This window comes from Carassius carassius, chromosome 21 (genome assembly GCF_963082965.1).
Source record: "Carassius carassius chromosome 21, fCarCar2.1, whole genome shotgun sequence".
Lineage (NCBI taxonomy): Eukaryota > Metazoa > Chordata > Actinopteri > Cypriniformes > Cyprinidae > Carassius > Carassius carassius.
The window spans coordinates 1,512,501-1,531,107 of record NC_081775.1 but is presented as its reverse complement, the minus strand read 5'-3'; the positions used below and the strand labels follow the sequence as shown (position 1 = coordinate 1,531,107).

Genomic DNA, 18,607 nt, shown 5'->3' with positions numbered 1-18,607 from the left:
GTGACCAACTTTACTACCATATTGTAAAGTATTTCTGAGTGAAGCTGTATTTTGAGGTCAGGACTTGTCTGTTCCTCTGAGTAAGCTCACCCTCGCAGGCCACGCTGTGTTGACATGGAGAGAACAGCACCAGCAGGGCGAGCTCGGAGCAGATCAGGCACTCGCTCGGGCCCGTCACGCTGGGCATGGCCAGGTTGGTCATGGTGTTGGGCGTAGTGTGTACTCGCCTGAGACTGCTGCTACTGCTGCCTGTGCCACACGTGACGGCTTGAAGCCTGAACACACACACACACACACACACACGTCAAGATCACATCCGTTCATTCTTTAAACCCTCACACAATCAATACACTGAGACACACCTGTGTTTTTCTGCGAAGCTCCTGATGAGAGTTTGCACGCTGCTGTCTGTAACCAGGTCCAGTGGGCTTTTACCTTTATGGTTGGCATAACTGATATCGGCCCCTTCCTGTGCCAAGAAGCAAGCGATAGCAGCTCCTACGTTCAGCTCCGTGTTTCCCATCAGCCCTGAGCTACACAACTACATGCAAAGAAAGAAGGAACAAACACCATTGACAACCTCTCTCTTAATTATGGAAAACAGGACGATCCTACTCTGGTGTGCAATGCTTCTGTATTTCTGCACAGTATGCTTAGCACACAGCAGACCGCCGAGCAAACTACGCGGTACTGTATCCCACAATGCAGTGCTTGATTGGCCTTCCATTTCAAGAGTGACAAATGCACCAGAAGCTAAATCAACTGTGATTTATATCATCTTTTATGAATCATTACTTTTATCAACAAGTACCACTTTCAACTGTGTTTCTCAGAAATCCCTGAGTGCACCTTTAAGTGTGCAACAATGAGGTCACAAGGCAGTAAACAGAAACAATGGTTTGACATTAGTAACCCTGATTCTCTGAAACAATGAGATGAGAGATCCACCTATGGGAAGAGCGTCCATACCTGACCTCTGCAGAAGCATCTAATGACACCAAGTCCGGCTTGACAGACATGAGCATGTGCCCAGTTCCAGGTATAGGACCATCCTTTAACAGAGCACATATTGCAGCTTTTTTCAGTGAGCTTGTTTGAGTCTCGTGCATCAATCTTGGTGGATCTCTCTATGTTTCAGAGAACCTTGGTTACAAACAGAAAACTATTGTTTTCTTCTTTTATCTTGTGTTCCACCTATGGGACCTATGGACAGCTTTTGGTTGACCAATACATTCACAGAGAGGCCCTGAAAGCAAGGGGTCAGTCACCTGCAAAGACTGATAACATTACACAAAGGTGATAGTGCTACATGGTAGAGATAGAGTGTAGTAATACACATACATAATTAAACCCGACAACCCACATAGTAATGAAAATGGTGCCATGCAAAGCTGTATAGACAGTAACAGAGTTTGACAGCCCAGGCTTGAGGAGGAATTGATTTTTTAACAGAACAAGGCTTTATACTCCAGGACAGAAAGAACATCAAGCCAGTAGCGTCTGAAAAAGCCCAGCTTGCAATTTCCTGCAATTAAACTCTTCTCAACAGAGCCCAAGAGGAAGCCATGCCCCTGGTAGAGTGTGCTCTGAAGGGACTCGCTTATATTAATTTGCCAATGATAGGGATTCCATCAGCCAATGAAAGAGGCATTGACAAGAAACAAAGTGCTTCTCCACATTTAAACCCTCCACAGGGTATGCAGAGGACATGCAGCATTCAACCTCTGATCCTGCACAAAGGAGAAAGGCTGTGGGTAGAAAGAGGAAAGCTTGATGACCTCATGTGTGCATGTTGGGAAGCACTTAGGCATAAGTGTCAGGTTGGGCATAAGAAAAACCATATCTCCACCGACAGAGAATGTAGTGCACAAGGAATGAACAGAGAGTACAATGCAAATCACTAGCTGCATTTCCATTACCCTTCAAATTACTCAAATTAAAATTGCAAATTGAAAATATGCCTAATGGAAATGTGCCAATTTCGCAAAAACGTTTTTACGCTTGCATGAGGTGGTTTTTCAGGCTATTCGAAAATTTTATATTTAGCATAACTGCAATGGAGACGTTTTTTTCACATATAAAGGTCACATGGTGTAGGTAAAAAGTCATACTATCATTCTTCAATATACTATATCCTCCAAGAAACACTTCCCACAGAGGCTTTCCCTGCCATTAATGCTTGGACAATTAACAGTGCACAAGTGTGCGGCTCTGATTCGGCCACTGAAGCTGATTGTGGCCACTCTAGTGAATGCTCGTGTCTTAACCAGCACAGCTTCTGTAATGATACATGCATACACCTCCTTCAAATAAATATAACCAGAACACCACCAAAATCCATTGCCATGATATACTGCGGGAGGAAAAAGTTACGTTTTGGTCACATAACATTGGTTAATGGTAACACTTTCACTTGGCAATACTTTTTAAATCAACATTTAGAAAATTTCTCCAAAGTTTTGCGTAAATCTGCAATTGAAACGCGCTTACTGACACATTTGGTTGAAGCCATGGCCAGAAGCAAGGCTGTCTTAAAGACAGAAGCTCAAAAGGATGCTGAAACAAAGCCTCCAGGAACCCACTTTGGAACAGCCCTTCTAGTGATTAGTGACAATAACTGTTAACATGCGCATAAATAATGCAGTTATTTCCAATAATCAGAGCCAGGACTTCATCACATTATGATGTTTACATGTCAAGAGCAGTATGCTAGTATAGCACTGGATGTTTTTTCTCAGTGACTCTGTCCATGGCAGCGTCCTGCTCTTACCCTGCTGTAGAGCACCGCTCCTTCGCCCTCGCCGCTGCTCATGACGGTGGCCAGCTGCTGGCGGCTGAGGGCCGTGTGCATGGCCGTGTCTCCATCCTCATCCTCTGCATTGACGTCTGCCCCCTCCGTCACCAGCAGGGCCACTAGAGCCACGTGACCCTGAGTCACGGCCAGCTGCAGCGGCGTCTGATTGCGATTGTTGCGGATGTTAATGTCACAGCGACCCTTAAAGCCAAAGAGGACAGGATTAGAGCAGATTACAAATACACTGCCGGGCAAAAGTTCTACACACTGAACTGAGCTTAAAGTGATCGTTCACCCAAAAATGTCAGAAAATTCTTCCATAATTCACTCACCATCATTTCGTTCCAAACCTGTAAGACTGCTTTGTACAGTTAAGGTTGAACCACTGATGTCACGGGGACTAATTTACCAATGTCCTTACTACATTTCTGGGGTCAGAAAGCTCTCGGATTTCATCAAAAAAGGTCTTACGAGTCATTAATCACTTTTTGGGTGAACTATCTCTTTAAATGTGTTTTGAATTAAAGGCACCTGTTTATATTTTTGTAGCCAAAAATAAATTGCTTCCGCCAACTGATTAATTCTGTTTGTGTTTTTGTGGTTTGAATATGTGCAACAAATAACATCAACATTCTGAAACAATCATAAACCATTCAAAACTTCCTGGGAATACATTTTCTTTTCTTTTTTTTCAGCTTCAAACACCTACAAAACATTTCAATGTAATAGAAACCCACCAGCCACCAGTTCATCAAATATGGTAGTACTCAAGCTAAACACAAGACACGTGGCAAAAAGTGAGGGTATGAATGTTGTTCAAGTTCGGGGGTTTAAATAAAGCTCTTAAAACAGCCAAGTTGTCACATAACACAGTCACTAAAAACAACAGTGGTAATAACACAAAAATAACTTACAGTACGCTTCTATGTATAGACTGAGAGTTTATTGGGCAAGACCACTGGGGGTTTAAAAGCAGAAATATTTAGTTACTTTCAACTAAAATTCAGTAACAAAAGTAAAGTTGTTTAAATTATCCTTTTCAGGTGGGACTACAATTCTGTAATTCATGTGGTAGAGTTTGTAAAATCTTTTTAGGACAAAGAGTCTGGATATAACTTTATACTGATTAGTTATTCATTAGATCAGATTATTAGACTTGAAGCATTATTGTTATACTTTCAAAACAATTCTGTAAATTCCTCTTGTACATCCATCGTGAGTGTACGACTGTGTGTGTATTTTTCCCAATGTTTTAGGCAGACATTCCTCTTGGAGTTAATTGTGATCTAAGTCTCTCACACCTCTTTGAGAAGGATCTCAGCTACATCCCGGTGGTTGTTCAAGGCGGCCAGATGCAGAGCAGAGAAACCATCTTCCTTCTTAACGTCAGCCAGCTGTCGCGCTCGAGCCAAGATCATCTCCGTCGCTCTGGAGGAACACAAACAAATACAAAGACCATCAGCTCCGTGTGACACCCACAGCGTGAGGAACGGAGATCCAGCACCACTAGGCCTCGCTCAGAAACTTAGACACAACACTTTAAATCTGTTTATCTGCACTCTCAGAAAAAGTGCAAAAGCTGTCATTTACACTGTTTTATGGTTGCTTTTGTTGTTAGGTTTAGTAACTTGCTGTTTTGTGACATCTGAAGTTCATTTTTTACTCAAAATGACCCATTTGAACTCAAACACTATTCACTGATCGTCACCGTCACTGTGTATCATGTGCCAAGTATTCAGGTCTCGGTGTTCATTCAGTTAATAACTGTACTGAGTAAACATACTACCTTTCAGAGAATAACAAGCTGTCTAAACGTGATTAGAAGTGAACCACATGCTCTATTGCCATTTTATTCAGTGCTATGCTGTTTGAGTAAAGTTTACAAATCTGTGCTAAAACTTGCAAAATATGAATTTAGTATATTTTACTTCATTTTTTTTTTAGTGACTGAACCGTGTTGACATGAATTAACCATATCGGTTATTCTACACTTATTTTAAATTATGTATTGCATTGCATTTTAAAGTTGCATTTTAAAGCTCACTCGCTGAATCACTCAAAGCACTTATTAAATGAACATCTGACTCACTCACTTTTGGCTCAAAGCGATTGGAAATGTGTCACAGTGTACTTGAGACGTAAATCAGTCTAATAACTGATATATAGTTAGGACTGTAGGCCAGGAGGACATTATTCAGGAAATGCACAGGTGTGTTCATGTGAGCGATCTTCTTCAAGCTAAGAACCACCCTCAATGACAGACGGCCATCAATCAAATCATAGTGGGGCAGTCTCTGTGAACGGTTGTACAAAAAACACAAAGATAACAGTAGGGTGTGTAGACCTGTCCAAATATAATACGAACAGATTTTTCAGATCTAACAGAAACTAAACTAAATACTAAAAACCTCGAACGAAAGTGGACCCTGACACCCAGATGGTGGATAAAGTGTTACCTTGTTACCTTCCCAGGCCGGGCCCAAAGAGAGGGTTTGCCGGTTTTATGTGTGTGTGTGTGTGTGTAAGAGAGAGAGAGAGAGACTCTCTCTTTCCACATGAATCAAGTTTATTGTCATTCCAGCTCTGCACAAGTGTTTTGCTGGGTCGACTCTGCAGTGCAGGACAACAACACTGAGAACTGTGTGCTATAACCTCACTGCTAACAACAAGCACTACAAACACTGAACAGATGCCAGGGATTCGTGTCGTGTATGCCAGTGTCCCTCAACTGATGGGAGTAAACGGCCAAAGAAACCACCTCAACAACAAAACAATTCTAAATGTTTTTCTGATGCAAGACGTTTATTTTAAAAGACATATGTGAAAGCGGTTTGACACTTCTGTCAGATGCAGTTTAAAGTAAAGAGTGGCTGAGAAAAGTGCGCGGTCCCGATTCAGTATCTGCGGTCAGTTGAGATGCTGACAGGCTTCATGTCCATGTCATTATTCTATCATTATTTTCATTCGTAGCTCGCGCTCTTCTCTAGCCGCACTGTGTGTCACTTCAACGTGTGAAATAAAAGTACAGTAGCCATAAATCACATAAAACAACATTTTTTCGTTCTAATAATAAATATAACAAAGTACACACATATATTATAGAAACAAAAAGGTTTATTTTGAAGAGTCTGCTGAGTTTTCCATTGGCCAGCAGCTTCTCTGATTAGGGGACGCCTCTCTTCAGGATTATGGCTAGAGTAAATCTTTTCCTGGAATTCAGCTATTCGAATCGCCCTTGTCCCTTGAACGGATTTTCTTTGTTTGTCTTTGGGCAGCCATCTCAGAATATTTCTTACTGTTAAAACTGAGATGACGGAAGGATAAGAGGAGTAAACTGCACAGGAGCCATAGGAAGCGTCCCACAGTGGACTAAATACAGGTTGTGCAGTGAATTACTGGCTTGAATTCTTGAAAACTAACCCATTCAATAACAATGTTTGATGCTGGACCGGTTTAGTTCATGGTAGTCGTAGTAGTAGTATATTTTTTATTTAATGCTATGTTAGCATCTTAAGCTATTTTCATGGCAAAAACTAAAATAACAAAAAAATACAAGTATGTTTAGCTCATGGTAATAGGGCTGAAGGATTTGTTAAAACTAAAGAAAATCTGACTGCAAATTTTCAGCGTTGCTGCTATAAAATAATAACAAAGGCATAACATCAGTCTTCTTTTGTCATTCACATTGTACATGGACTTGAAAGTGAGTTCAGACCTATTTTTTTTTTCTCCATCTACTTTTAACTTGTTATATTTGGCACCTAAGTCCACTTAAACATTGTACTGTAAATGAGACGATTATTATTGAGCACCCTAGATGGTGTTTTTCTGAGCTGACAAGTGAACAAACTTAGTAAAAATAAATTCCTATATATTGACTAAGACTCTGCTATGTCACACAAACGAGATGTTCTTGCGACTGTTAATGTTAACATGTTATACAATAATGTGCTTAATTAATCAAGAACTTAATTGATCCTTTTGACTGGTTTTGTGCTCCAGGGTCACATTTAGTAAGTTTACACGGTAACTGACATGAATCAAACAGATATCATTTTCAATTACTTATGATCAATAAATCATTATCGGCCAACCAAAATCTGCACAGCCCCAGCCAGTAACAATATTTTTAATTCAAACTCAACCCTAAACTGAAAACTAAGTCTGACTGGTTCATAGTAATGTTGTTCCAGGACCAACAAGGATAGAGATCCAGGACCGTGTGGTATTTGTGTAAATCATGAGAAGTGTGACTCCAGGAGTGCATTCGAGGCCAAGGGAGGGACTCTGTGTGACAGACATGTGTCCTGTGGCTCTTAAAGTCAACTGTGTCACCGTTATGAAAGAATCTGGGCCACATTCTCGTGACACCGGAGGAAATGTGTACAAGCTTGTACGCATTAACCACGCAACCACGGAAATATTACTGCCACATCCCTCAGGAAATGCCACTTTTACAATGACATGTACTATACATTTCCGCTTCAACAGGATAAGCTATGAAAACATTAAAATACAACAAAACTTACATCACATCGTGTTTTGCCTGAAAGACATTAGAAAGTCGTGGAAAAGTTAATTTTAGTAATTCAACTCAAATTATAAAACACGTGTATTAAATTAATTCAATGCACACAACTGAAGTAGTTTAAGTCCTTGGTTTTTTAATTGGGATGATTTTGGCTCACATTTTACAAAAACCCACCATTTCACAATCTCAACAAATAAGAATATGGTGACATGCCAATCAACTAATCAACTCAAAACACCCTCCTCTCATTTCCACATTCCACTCATTCAGTTCCACTCATTCTCTACTATAGGAGAGGAAGAATTGTATAAACTTGTTAAATCATCTAAACCAACAACATGTATGTTAGACCCTATACCATCTAAGCTCCTAAAAGAGGTGCTTCCAGAAGTCATAGATCCTCTTCTGACTATTATTAATTCCTCATTGTCATTAGGACATGTCCCCAAAACCTTCAAACTGGCTGTTATTAAGCCTCTCATCAAAAAACCACAACTTGACCCGAAATAACTAGTTATTTATAGACCAATCGCGGATCTCCCTTTTCTGTCCAAGATACTAGAAAAGGTGGTATCCTCACAATTATATTCCTTCTTAGAGAAAAATGGTATATGTGAGGATTTCCAGTCAGGACTTAGACCGTATCATAGTACTGAGACTGCTCTCCTTAGAGTTACAAATGATCTGCTCTTATCATCTGATCGTGGGTGTATCTCTCTATTAGTTTTATTGGATCTTAGTGCTGTGTTTGACACAATTGACCACAACATTCTTTTGCATAGACTTGAACACTTTGTTGGTATTAAGGGAAGTGCATTAGCATGGTTTAAATCGTACTTATATGACCGCCATCAATTCGTAGCAATGAATGAAGATGTATCATATCGATCACAAGTGCAGCATGGAGTACCTCAAGGCTCAGTACTAGGGCCGCTACTCTTCACGCTTTAGATGTTACCCTTGGGAGATATCATCAGGAAACATGGTGTTAGCTTTCACTGTTATGCTGATGATACTCAGCTCTATATTTCTTTGGGGCCCGGCGAAACATACCAATTTGAAAAACTAACGGAATGCATAGTCGATATAAAAAAAATAATTATAGGACCTAAAAACTCTGCATGTAATAACCTTGAATGCTGTCTAAGATTTGATGTCTGCTCTGTCAATTCTTCGTCATCAGTTAGGAACCTAGGTGTGCTATTTGATCGCAATATTTCCTTAGAAAGCCATGTTTCTAGCATTTGTAAAACTGCATTTTTCCATCTCAGAAATATATCTAAATTACAGCCTATGCTCTCAATGTCAAATGCAGAAATGTTAATCCATGCATTTATGACCTCAAGGTTAGATAATTGTAATGCTTTATTGGGTGGTTGTTCTGCACGCTTAGTAAACAAACTACAGCTAGTCCAAAATGCAGCAGCAAGAGTTCTTACTAGAACCAGGAAGTATGACCATATTAGTCCTGTTCTGTCCACACTGTATGGCTCCATATCAAACATTGTATAGATTTTACAAAAATTGCTTATTACTTATAAAGCCCTGAATGGTTTAGCACCTCAGTATTTGAATGAGCTCCTTTTACATTATAATCCTCTACGTCCGCTACGTTCTCAAAACTCAGGCAATTTGATAATACCTAGAATATCAAAATCAACTGCAGGCGGCAGATCCTTTTCCTATTTGGCGCCTAAACTCTGGAATAACCTAACTAACATTGTTCGGGAGGCAGACACACTCTTGCAGTTTAAATCTAGATTAAAGACCCATCTCTTTAACTTGGCTTACACATAACATACTAATATGCTTTTATTATCCAAATCAGTTAAAGGATTTTTAGGCTGCATTAATTAGGTAAACCGGAACCGGGAACACTTCCCATAACACCCTATGTACTTGCTACATCATTAGAAGAATGGCATCTACGCTAATATTTGTCTGTTTCTCTCTTGTTCCGAGGTCACCGTAGCCACCAGATCCAGTCTGTGTCCAGATCAGAGGGTCACTGCAGTCACCCGGATCCAGTACGTATCCAGACCAGATGCTGGATCAGCACCTAGAAAGGACCTCTACTGCCCTGAAAGACAGCGGAGACCAGGACAACTAGAGCCCCAGATACAGATCCCCTGTAAAGACCTTGTCTCAGAGGAGCACCAGGACAAGACCACAGGAAACAGATGATTCTTCTGCACAATCTGACTTTGCTGCAGCCTGGAATTGAACTACTGGTTTTGTCTGGTCAGAGGAGAACTGGCCCCCCAACTGAGCCTGGTTTCTCCCAAGGTTTTTTTCTCCATTCTGTCACCGATGGAGTTTCGGTTCCTTGCCGCTGTCGCCTCTGGCTTGCTTAGTTGGGGTCACTTCCTTTACAGTGATATCATTGACTTGACTGCAGATGATTGCACAGATATTATTTAAACTGAACGGAGATGATGACATCACTGAATTCAATGATGAACTGCCTTTAACTGTCAACTGTCATCTGCCTTAATGTCATCTTGCATTATTGACACACTGTTTTCCTAATAAATGTTGTTCAGTTGCTTTGACGCAATCTTTTTGTTTAAAGCGCTATATAAAAAAAGGTGACTTGACAATATTTTAAATTGCTTTCAAGACATGAAATATTGAAGTAAAATAAAATTATTTCTTTAAACTAGAAGATTGTTTGAGAGACAGGTGATTATTTGAAAATTCAGTCAAGATATACAGTTTAGTGTTATGCAAAAAATATCAGGTAATAAGATGGAGGTAATAAAGGAAGACAGAGCAGCAGAGGAACACTTACAGTTTGTTGCCCTTCAGAGCGGCGTGGTGCAGCAGGTTGAAGCCGCGGTTGTTCTGCTGCGTGAAATCGATGTTGGGCACCACAATCAGAATCTCAATGATGCTCCTGAAGTCTTTGGCAATGGCGTCATGTAAGGGCGTATCTCCGTATGAATCCTGACAACACAGAATCACTACTGTTAGTGAACACTGCTGAATCTAGTTTTCACAATGTGTCCCTGCAGCACAAAAGCAGTCATCAGTAGCACAGGGATATTTGTAGCAACAGCCAACAATACATTGTATGGGTCACAATTATCCATTTTTCTTTTGTGCCAAAAATCACTAGGATATTAAATAAAGATCATGATCCATGAAGATATTTTGTAAATATATTAAAACTTAATTTTTGATTAGTAATATGTATTGCTAAGAACTTCATTTGGACAACTTTAAAGATGATTTTCTCAATATTTTAATTTCTTTGCAACCTCAGATTCCAGATTTTCAAATAGTTGTATCTCAGCCGAATATTGTCCTCATAACAAACCATACATCAATGGTGAAGCTTATTTATTCAGCTTTTGTTTAAATCACAATTGGTTTTGTGCTCCAGGGTCACAGATTCAAATTGTACAGAAATGTTAAAGGGATATGCCGCCCCAAAATGAAAATTCGCTCATCATTTGCTTATCTTTTTTTTTTTCTCTTTCTTTTCTTGGCTGTGAGCACTTTGTGTGACCTGCATCACATGGACTCACAGTGATGGACTTGGAAAAGATAGGAACGTTTAACAAACATATACATATAAATATATATATATATATAAAAAAAATCTAATGTAAAATAAAATCACACTGTTATTCAATAACAAAAATAAAAAACTACATATATCAAACTCCTATCAGATCACTGATCCAGTTCCTTAAGCACTCAAACAGCCATGCTAAAGTGATTTGCTGGAGCATGAGGCATGTTTTCTGTCTAACCTGCAGGTTGACGTCTGCCAAGTGCTCCGTTAACACTCTCACCACATCTGTGAAGCCTTTATTGACAGCAATGTGCAGCGCCGTACACATGGAGTTATTCAGCAGGTTCACACTGGCTCCTTTACTGAGCAGCAAGCGTGCGATTTCTGCCTGATTCCTGCACAAACAGCACACAAACCACATGTCACACACGCACAAACAAAGCGAGAAACACATGAGATGAGAAAAATACAAATACATCTAGTGTACAATTACTCTCTACAATACAAAATCTGACTGTTTTTGTACACAAGTCCCCACAAAACACACAGATTTATGAAAAATGTTGAAGAAAAAATTAAGTTATGCCTCCATCAGATAACAGTTGTGTCACAGCGCATCACAAGCCATCAAGTGGATGGTCTCATCTTGTTAGTGACACTGCATGCTACAAAACCATGCTGTTTTTTACAACAGTTACGTAGCTTTTTGAGAATACTTTATTCCTTAAAGGATACAAACCATACTGTCCCCAAAGAAATAAGACGTAACCAAAGGAATTTGTATCCATATTACAATGCTATTGCGTTGTTGGACTAAAAGTGTGCTATGAAATGTCATTCAGTGGACTTTACCTTTCTAACTAAACCGGGATTTACAGCTGTGGATGTGTTTATGACTCTTTATTATGACGGATCTGATATGTACTGCGTTTGGATTATGCATGTTTTGATGTGTACCGCTTATACAAATTTAGCAAATACATTCCTTATAAGCTTTCCACTGAAAAACAGCAATCTGTCGTCGATGCTTGAGGCTTAGATCTTGATAATGATATATAGTTTGTATAGATGATTTTTTTCCTTTAGTTTCATTTAATCTATTCATAAACATTGACACATGCAAATAAAGAGCGTTCAGTGTGCTGGCGTGAAGGTGCAGGTTAACAAGTTAAATTAGTCTTGATCTGGTCTTGGTGTTTTTCCCTCATCATTTAGACAGGCTCGTGTAACTCCACTACTTAAGAAACCCTTAACCCATCTCTTTTAGAGAACTACAGACCAGTTTCCCTTCTTCCTTACATAGCAAAAACACTTGAACGAGCTGTGTTCAACCAAGCCATTTTCACAGAGAACAACCTCCTCAACAGCAACCAATCTGGCTTCAGAAGTGGACATTCAACTGAGACGGCCTTGCTCTCAGTTGTTGAAGCTCTAAGATTGGCAAGAGCAGATTTCAAATCTTCATTACTTATCCTGCTTGATCTGTCCACTGCTTCTGACACGGTTAACCACCAGATCCTCCTATCAACCCTACTGGCAAAGGCCATCTCAGGAACCGCACTTCAATAGTTTGAATCTTACCTATCAGATAGGTCCTTCAAAGTATCTTGGAGAGGTGAGGTGTCCAAGTCACAACATCTAACTACTGGGGTGCCTCAGGGCTCAGTTCTTGGACCACTTCTCTTCTCTGTCTACATGGCATCATTAGGTTCTGTCATTCAGAAACATGGCTTTTCATACCACTGCTATGCTGATGACACTCAACTCTACCTCTCATTCCATCCTGATGATCCGACGGTAGCTATTCGCATCTCAGCTTGTCTAACAGACATTTCTTGCTGGATAAAGGACCACCACCTTCCCACTCAACCTTGCAAGACAGAACTGCTCGTGGTTCCAGCAAACCCATAATTTTATCACAAATTCACCATCAAGTTAGGCATATCAACCGTTACTCCTTCAAAAACAGCAAGAAGCCTTGCAGTTATGATTGATGATCAGCTGACTTTCTCAGACCACATTGCTAAAACTGCCGGGTCCTGCAAATTTACTTTATTCAATATCAAGAAGATCAGGCCCTTTCTTTCGGAACATGCTTCACAACTCGGCTTGTTCTGTCCAGGCTGGACTATTGCAGTTCTCTCAAACCTTTACAATTAAGCCAGAATGCAACAGCAAGTTTAATTTTTAATGAGCTGTAAAGAATGCAATTAACACCTCCATTCATCAATTTGCACTGGCTACCAATAGCTGCTCACATAAAATTCAAGGCATTAATATTTGCCTAAAAAAAACACCACTGGCTCTGCACCCATTTACCTTAATTCATTACAGTACTTAAGACTTCAGACTGCCCTCTAGAATCTTGTGTTCTTGCAAGTGAACGTCGCTTTATTTAATGTTCCCTCCTTGTGAAAGACCTGCCCAACTCAATCCGAGCAACTGTTTCCTTAGCAATCTTCAAGAATCGGCAAAAAACACATCTCTGTTATTTAAAGAGCGCGTTGGTAGAAAATGGGCCTCTGGGCGGGTCCACAGTGCGCGTTGACTTTGCTTATTACACACAGGGATGTGCATCACACAGACAAGCCAAATATTAAAAACAAAAGAATTACAGTGTAAAAGAATATTATTGTGTAGGCTACATAAATATAAAAAATTTAATGATGGATAGTACAGTATTAGAATTAAGCTACCTGTTTGCAATTCAACCTATTACTACTTATAATAATGAAATTGGCTAATTAATTGAACAATTGTGCCAATACACACACACATCTATATTAACTGACTCATCGCGTGAAGCTTTGGTGGATTCCTGCTTGTCCCGTAGATGATCTGCTCGCGTGCTTTAACTTTGCACACGAGCAGATCGGTTTCTTCGCTTGAGAAGTGTTCAGCTTTTCCGCCAACAAATCCCACCATGTAAATAGCGATCCGCCATTGTGCAAGCTCATCTTGATCTTAAAGGGAATGGAGCTGACACTCTGATTGGTTTACTGAACGTTACGCCCATTACTTATTAAGAGAATAGGGACAACCCATTCCAAAAATGCGCCCGCGCACAGACGGTTTTTCCATTGTTAAAATAGCAAAAGTGGATTTAGACACGCCCTGAGTGCATCTGTGCCATGCGCTTTACACTTTGCATTTAGATCGTTTAAATAAGGCCCTTAGTCTTTATCTTGAGCCAAAAATGCTTAATAGTCTTAGTCACATTTTAGTCATTTGAGTCGTTTATCGTTTTAGTCAACGAAAAGTCATTGAATTTTTGTCAACTTTTAGTCATTACTTTAAGTCAAGCTGCTATAAAAGACTCAAATGACTAAAATGTGACTAAGACAAAAAATGCTTGTCAAAATTAACACTGGCTGCAGTTACCAACATTTATTTTCAACATTTATTATCTGTTTTATATGTAGTCTTCAAACAAAAATAGTCATGAATTCTTCTCTCTTTAGACCAAATAAATTAAGCTTATGAGAAATTTGAATCAAGGATTGAATTTGGAAAAACTTGAATAAATTATGACAATTTTCATTTTTGGGTGAACTATCTCTTTAACAGCAGTTATCCAATAACTGTTTTTATGTGAGATACTCTACACGATAGGCATTTGGATTGCTGGCTGTGTATTTGAGCGCTGAGATCTGTTCGCGTGCTGTATGTGAGTACTGAAGAAGTGGAGTGTGGGCAAGAGAGAGTACTTCTATCATCCCGCCTTCACTAAGTTAATCGACATCAAATTGTGACTCCTGGGGAAAAGGGGACTTCTGGTCACCTTATCCCTATCCCAATCCAATGACAGGAGCACATATTTTTAAGGACAAGATAGTAGCCTATAGGATTTATTTTGAATGTCCGGTAGTCCTCAAATAACAATTATAGTCCCATCTTGTCTTGTTAATGAAGACGCAGCATACATTTTGTCATAGTTTTTATCATCAGATATTAGTTTTAGCTTGTCAATGTCTCATCTTCATCACAGAAAAAAATGTTGGTTAACGAATATTTTTCATTGCTGTCTTCGTTTACGAAATTAACACTGTCTGTGATTTGAACTCTTGATATCTGGCAACTGCACATAAGAAAGTCCACAATAATATTTTGTCTCCTGAGATTTTAGTTTAGTTTTATTTTTTACAATATATTTCAGTGTTGTCTTTTATTGTCAATGATACTGCATGTTGATATAGTCACAGTTATTGTTTATTGACTTGTATTGTCGTCTCCTCATTGTCTCATTTTAGTCATGGGAAAAAAGCTTGTCAATGAACATTTTTCGCCATAGTTTCCATAAATGAAATTTAACACTAGACCAAAACACAGGTTGCCCTGCATCTAATACTTGATAATGAACATGCAGCTTTTTCTTATAACGGTCATTGATAACCTATTCTAAAGTGCATGAATAAGTACTGGCTCTCACCCGAACGCTGTGTAGTGTAGCGCAGCATCACCGTCCTCATCTTTAGTTTCAATGCCGCTGTTGGCCTGAAGCAGAACCTTCACCACCTCCATGTGCCCCTGATGGGCAGCAACCTGCAGAGCTGTCTTTCCCTGGTTCTTAATATCCACCTGAAGACAGTCAAACACAGCCTTCATTCAAACACACTTCTGCAAAGACTTTACCTTCCAATCAGATTATCTAAACAAATAATTTACTGAGTCTGACCCTTATTCCATTTAAGATACAGATGAGTTTGTTTCTTCATCAAATTTGGACAAATGTAGCATTGCATCACTGTCTCAGCATGTGCTCTGCAGTGAATGGGTGCCATCAGAATGAGAGTCCAAACAGCCTATAAAAACTATGGCTGCCCTCAACTAAAGATTTTCTGATTGACTAGTAGTCGTTCATTTTAGGCATTAGCCTATTAGTCACACGTTTATTATTAAACCATTTAAATCATAATGATGAGCCTTATCAAGTGCATGCAAAAAAAGCTTGCAACAGCACACCAGCAGATATAATAATTATGAATGTGCCAGGGAAAAACTGCAAAGGAAGCTGAAAGTGAAAAAGTGAAAGTGACGTGACACAGCCAAGCATGGTGACCATACTCGGTATTCGTGCTCTGCATTTAACCCATCCAAAATGCACACACAACAGTGAACACACACATACACACCATGAACACACACCTGGAGTAGTGGGCATCATTTATGCTGTGGAGCCCGGGGAGCAGTTGGGGGTCCGGTGTCTTGCTCAAGGACACCTCAGTCCTGGTATTGCCGGCCCAGAACGAGACTCGAACCCACAACCTTAGGGTTAGGAGTCAAACTCTCTAACCACTAGGCAACTTCCCCCAAACTGCATTAACATTTGAATAATGTATTGATAAACTAATGCATGCTTTGTTTTTGGCATGTTTTTAACACTGACTCATCATCTCCGCAGTTGTGATGCGTCTGTGTGCATGTATCATATGAATTTGTCAGGGTTCTGCCATGACACTCCGTTTGCCTCGTGTTTGATTCCTTTCTTCTTTGTCAGCACATGGCTTTGTTGAAGTTTTTCCACTTTACCACACCCTCTTGTCAGTCTTTGTTGGTCTAATTGTTCTCACCTGTTACTCGTGTGCCTTGCTCCTTATTTATTGTCACCCTCGCCCTCTTGTTTTTCCCAGTTCATGCTCATTCTTACCCTTACTGTCTTTGTCTGTGGTTGAGTATGTGTTCCTGTCTCCCTGTCTGTTTGGTCTTGAGCCCTTTAATTTTATGTTCTAGCCTTGGTCCTTATATATATATATATATATATAATTTATTTTTTTTATTCGGTTTTTGTCATTTTGCTTTTATTACTTATGTAATAAATATCTTATCTTATATAGTTATTCCAGTCCCGGGGGTGTATTCCAGAAAGGAGGTTCAACAGACTTGAGTTCAAACTTGAACTCGGAGTTGACTTACCCTGAGATTGGAAACTCTTGAGTTTTGGGTTTCAGAACATCTGAACAGAGTTTTGCTGGGTACACACCAAAAGATAATCGGGATGGTTCTACAGATTATTTTATCAGATTTTCCCTTGGTGTGAGGTGTGTTAAGACTGTCCGAGCCAGATCAGAGAAACATCGGAGCCGCCCCGATCATGAATTGTAAATATTAAACATGTTTAATATTTACGATCAGAAGTCCTGATGTGTGTGTGTGTGGGGGGGGGGGGGGGGGGGGGTTTATACAACATGTCATGTAAAAAATAATTCCAAACACTATCATAGCAATTTCTTCCTGTATATCATTCGCCATGCTTTTTCTGAAGTCTCGCGAGATTTCCTGTGTTCACAGTCGAGACTCTGGTTGAAAATCTGTTCGTGTGTGGTGTGCTGTCTTTGTCACATCATGGCACAACACACACTATAGGAGCAAAACGGTTAAATCTAGCATTTTTATCCTCATGTTTGATGTAAAACATCTTTTGGTGTGTACCCTGCATTAGTTCAATCCACTCTGAGTAGGCTGGCTCTGAGTTTAGTGCATGCACCACGACTATGAAAGGCCATTATCAATGGAACTCCGAAATAACGATTCACCATGGCAACAGCTCCCGCCAAAAAGACTTCTGCATACTACGGAATATGTAACTTTAATTCTAAATTCAAAGCTTCAAGCGGGAAATGGTTGTAGGCCAATGTTACATGACTTTGATATTTACTGAATGTCAAATATTTTATAGTGTATATCTATTACAATGTGCAGCAGCTTTTTCCCCACAGTCTAATGCTTTTTCACATAAATAAATGTTCTCTAATCCAACGTGCTACATTTCTTAATTAGGGTACTGAAAAACATTGGACTTCTATTCAGATGCCAACAGCAAGAAGGCCGAGACTCATAAAATGTGAAATGAATCTGCACCAGCACTACTGACAGATGAAGAGAAGGTGGCCACAATACTGATATTAAAATCCAACAGGGAAAAAAAAATAATTAGTTCCTTTTGTATTTGAAGAACATAAAGATGAACCAAACTGTGAATAATTTGTGTTTATTTAACAGCTGTGGTAAGGCATAGATAACCTTACACTACCTTTCGATATGGCATCCTTCCAGTCCATTCAGTAATCAGCTTAATTTTCCGAAGATGCGATGGTGAGAATGTGTGTGTAATCAATGCATCTAACCACACTGGAAATCCTAAAGGAACTTCTAGTTATCAGCTTACTTAGAGGTTGCAGCCAAGTGAACGCCATTTAAAATTGTTCCGTTCAAATACATATGCATGTTGATATGGCAAAATAAATATAATCTAATTAAAGTAAATCCTCTGCTGATGTAAATGTAACTCCCCGCGAATTAATGCAGCCTCCTCATCTACAGGATCCCTTATAAAAAAGACATGCCATTTTAATCTAGTTCTAGACATCTAGACATGCCAATCTAATTTAGATTCAACCACTCATGTTGCATGTATGCAGCATCTTTGTTTGGACGGAGAAGGTGCTTTCATTAGTTTCATTATTATTCTGAGAGTACAAATAAATAGTCTTTACAGATTCAAAAGATATATTACTCTCATCCAAAAATGAGGGAGTATTTCAAGAGCAAGTGAGCGCACCGGTGCCTCCATTGAGCGGCCATGTAAAGTGGCTGCTACTAACTTATTTCAGGTGATGAGCCATGTTTGAGATCGGCGAGCGTTTGGATGTCCTGCCCAATGTATTACCACATAGACCAGCCGTTAACGATCTATCCGTCAAGGACTGTGTGACTTCGCCACTTCCCATGGATTTTTTTCTTCTGCAACCAATACATTTTGGTT

At 39.6% G+C, this 18,607-nt stretch overlaps 2 protein-coding genes and 1 long non-coding RNA gene across 6 annotated transcripts in view; 2 read left to right on the top strand and 1 right to left on the bottom strand.

Annotated features, from left to right (window-relative positions):
• LOC132097344 (uncharacterized) overlaps window positions 1-18,607 on the top strand; it is a 404,710-nt gene that overhangs the window by 56,170 nt on the left and 329,933 nt on the right. The window lies entirely within an intron of this gene.
• The window catches only part of LOC132097345 (uncharacterized), a 433,761-nt gene that overhangs the window by 313,592 nt on the left and 101,562 nt on the right, over window positions 1-18,607 (top strand). The window lies entirely within an intron of this gene.
• Window positions 1-18,607, bottom strand: part of mib2 (MIB E3 ubiquitin protein ligase 2) — a 69,079-nt gene that overhangs the window by 2,152 nt on the left and 48,320 nt on the right. For 3 of the 4 annotated variants that reach the window (XM_059502987.1, XM_059502988.1, XM_059502990.1), the window contains exons 11-17: window positions 15,275-15,423; window positions 11,084-11,240; window positions 10,117-10,271; window positions 4,096-4,222; window positions 2,771-2,995; window positions 363-541; window positions 91-275 (exon numbers count right to left, since the gene is read on the bottom strand). In XM_059502987.1, the coding sequence (XP_059358970.1) occupies window positions 91-275; window positions 363-541; window positions 2,771-2,995; window positions 4,096-4,222; window positions 10,117-10,271; window positions 11,084-11,240; window positions 15,275-15,423 (1,177 nt within the window). The remainder of the gene's footprint in view (window positions 1-90; window positions 276-362; window positions 542-2,770; window positions 2,996-4,095; window positions 4,223-10,116; window positions 10,272-11,083; window positions 11,241-15,274; window positions 15,424-18,607) is intronic. The other variant, XM_059502989.1, reaches the window with a different exon arrangement.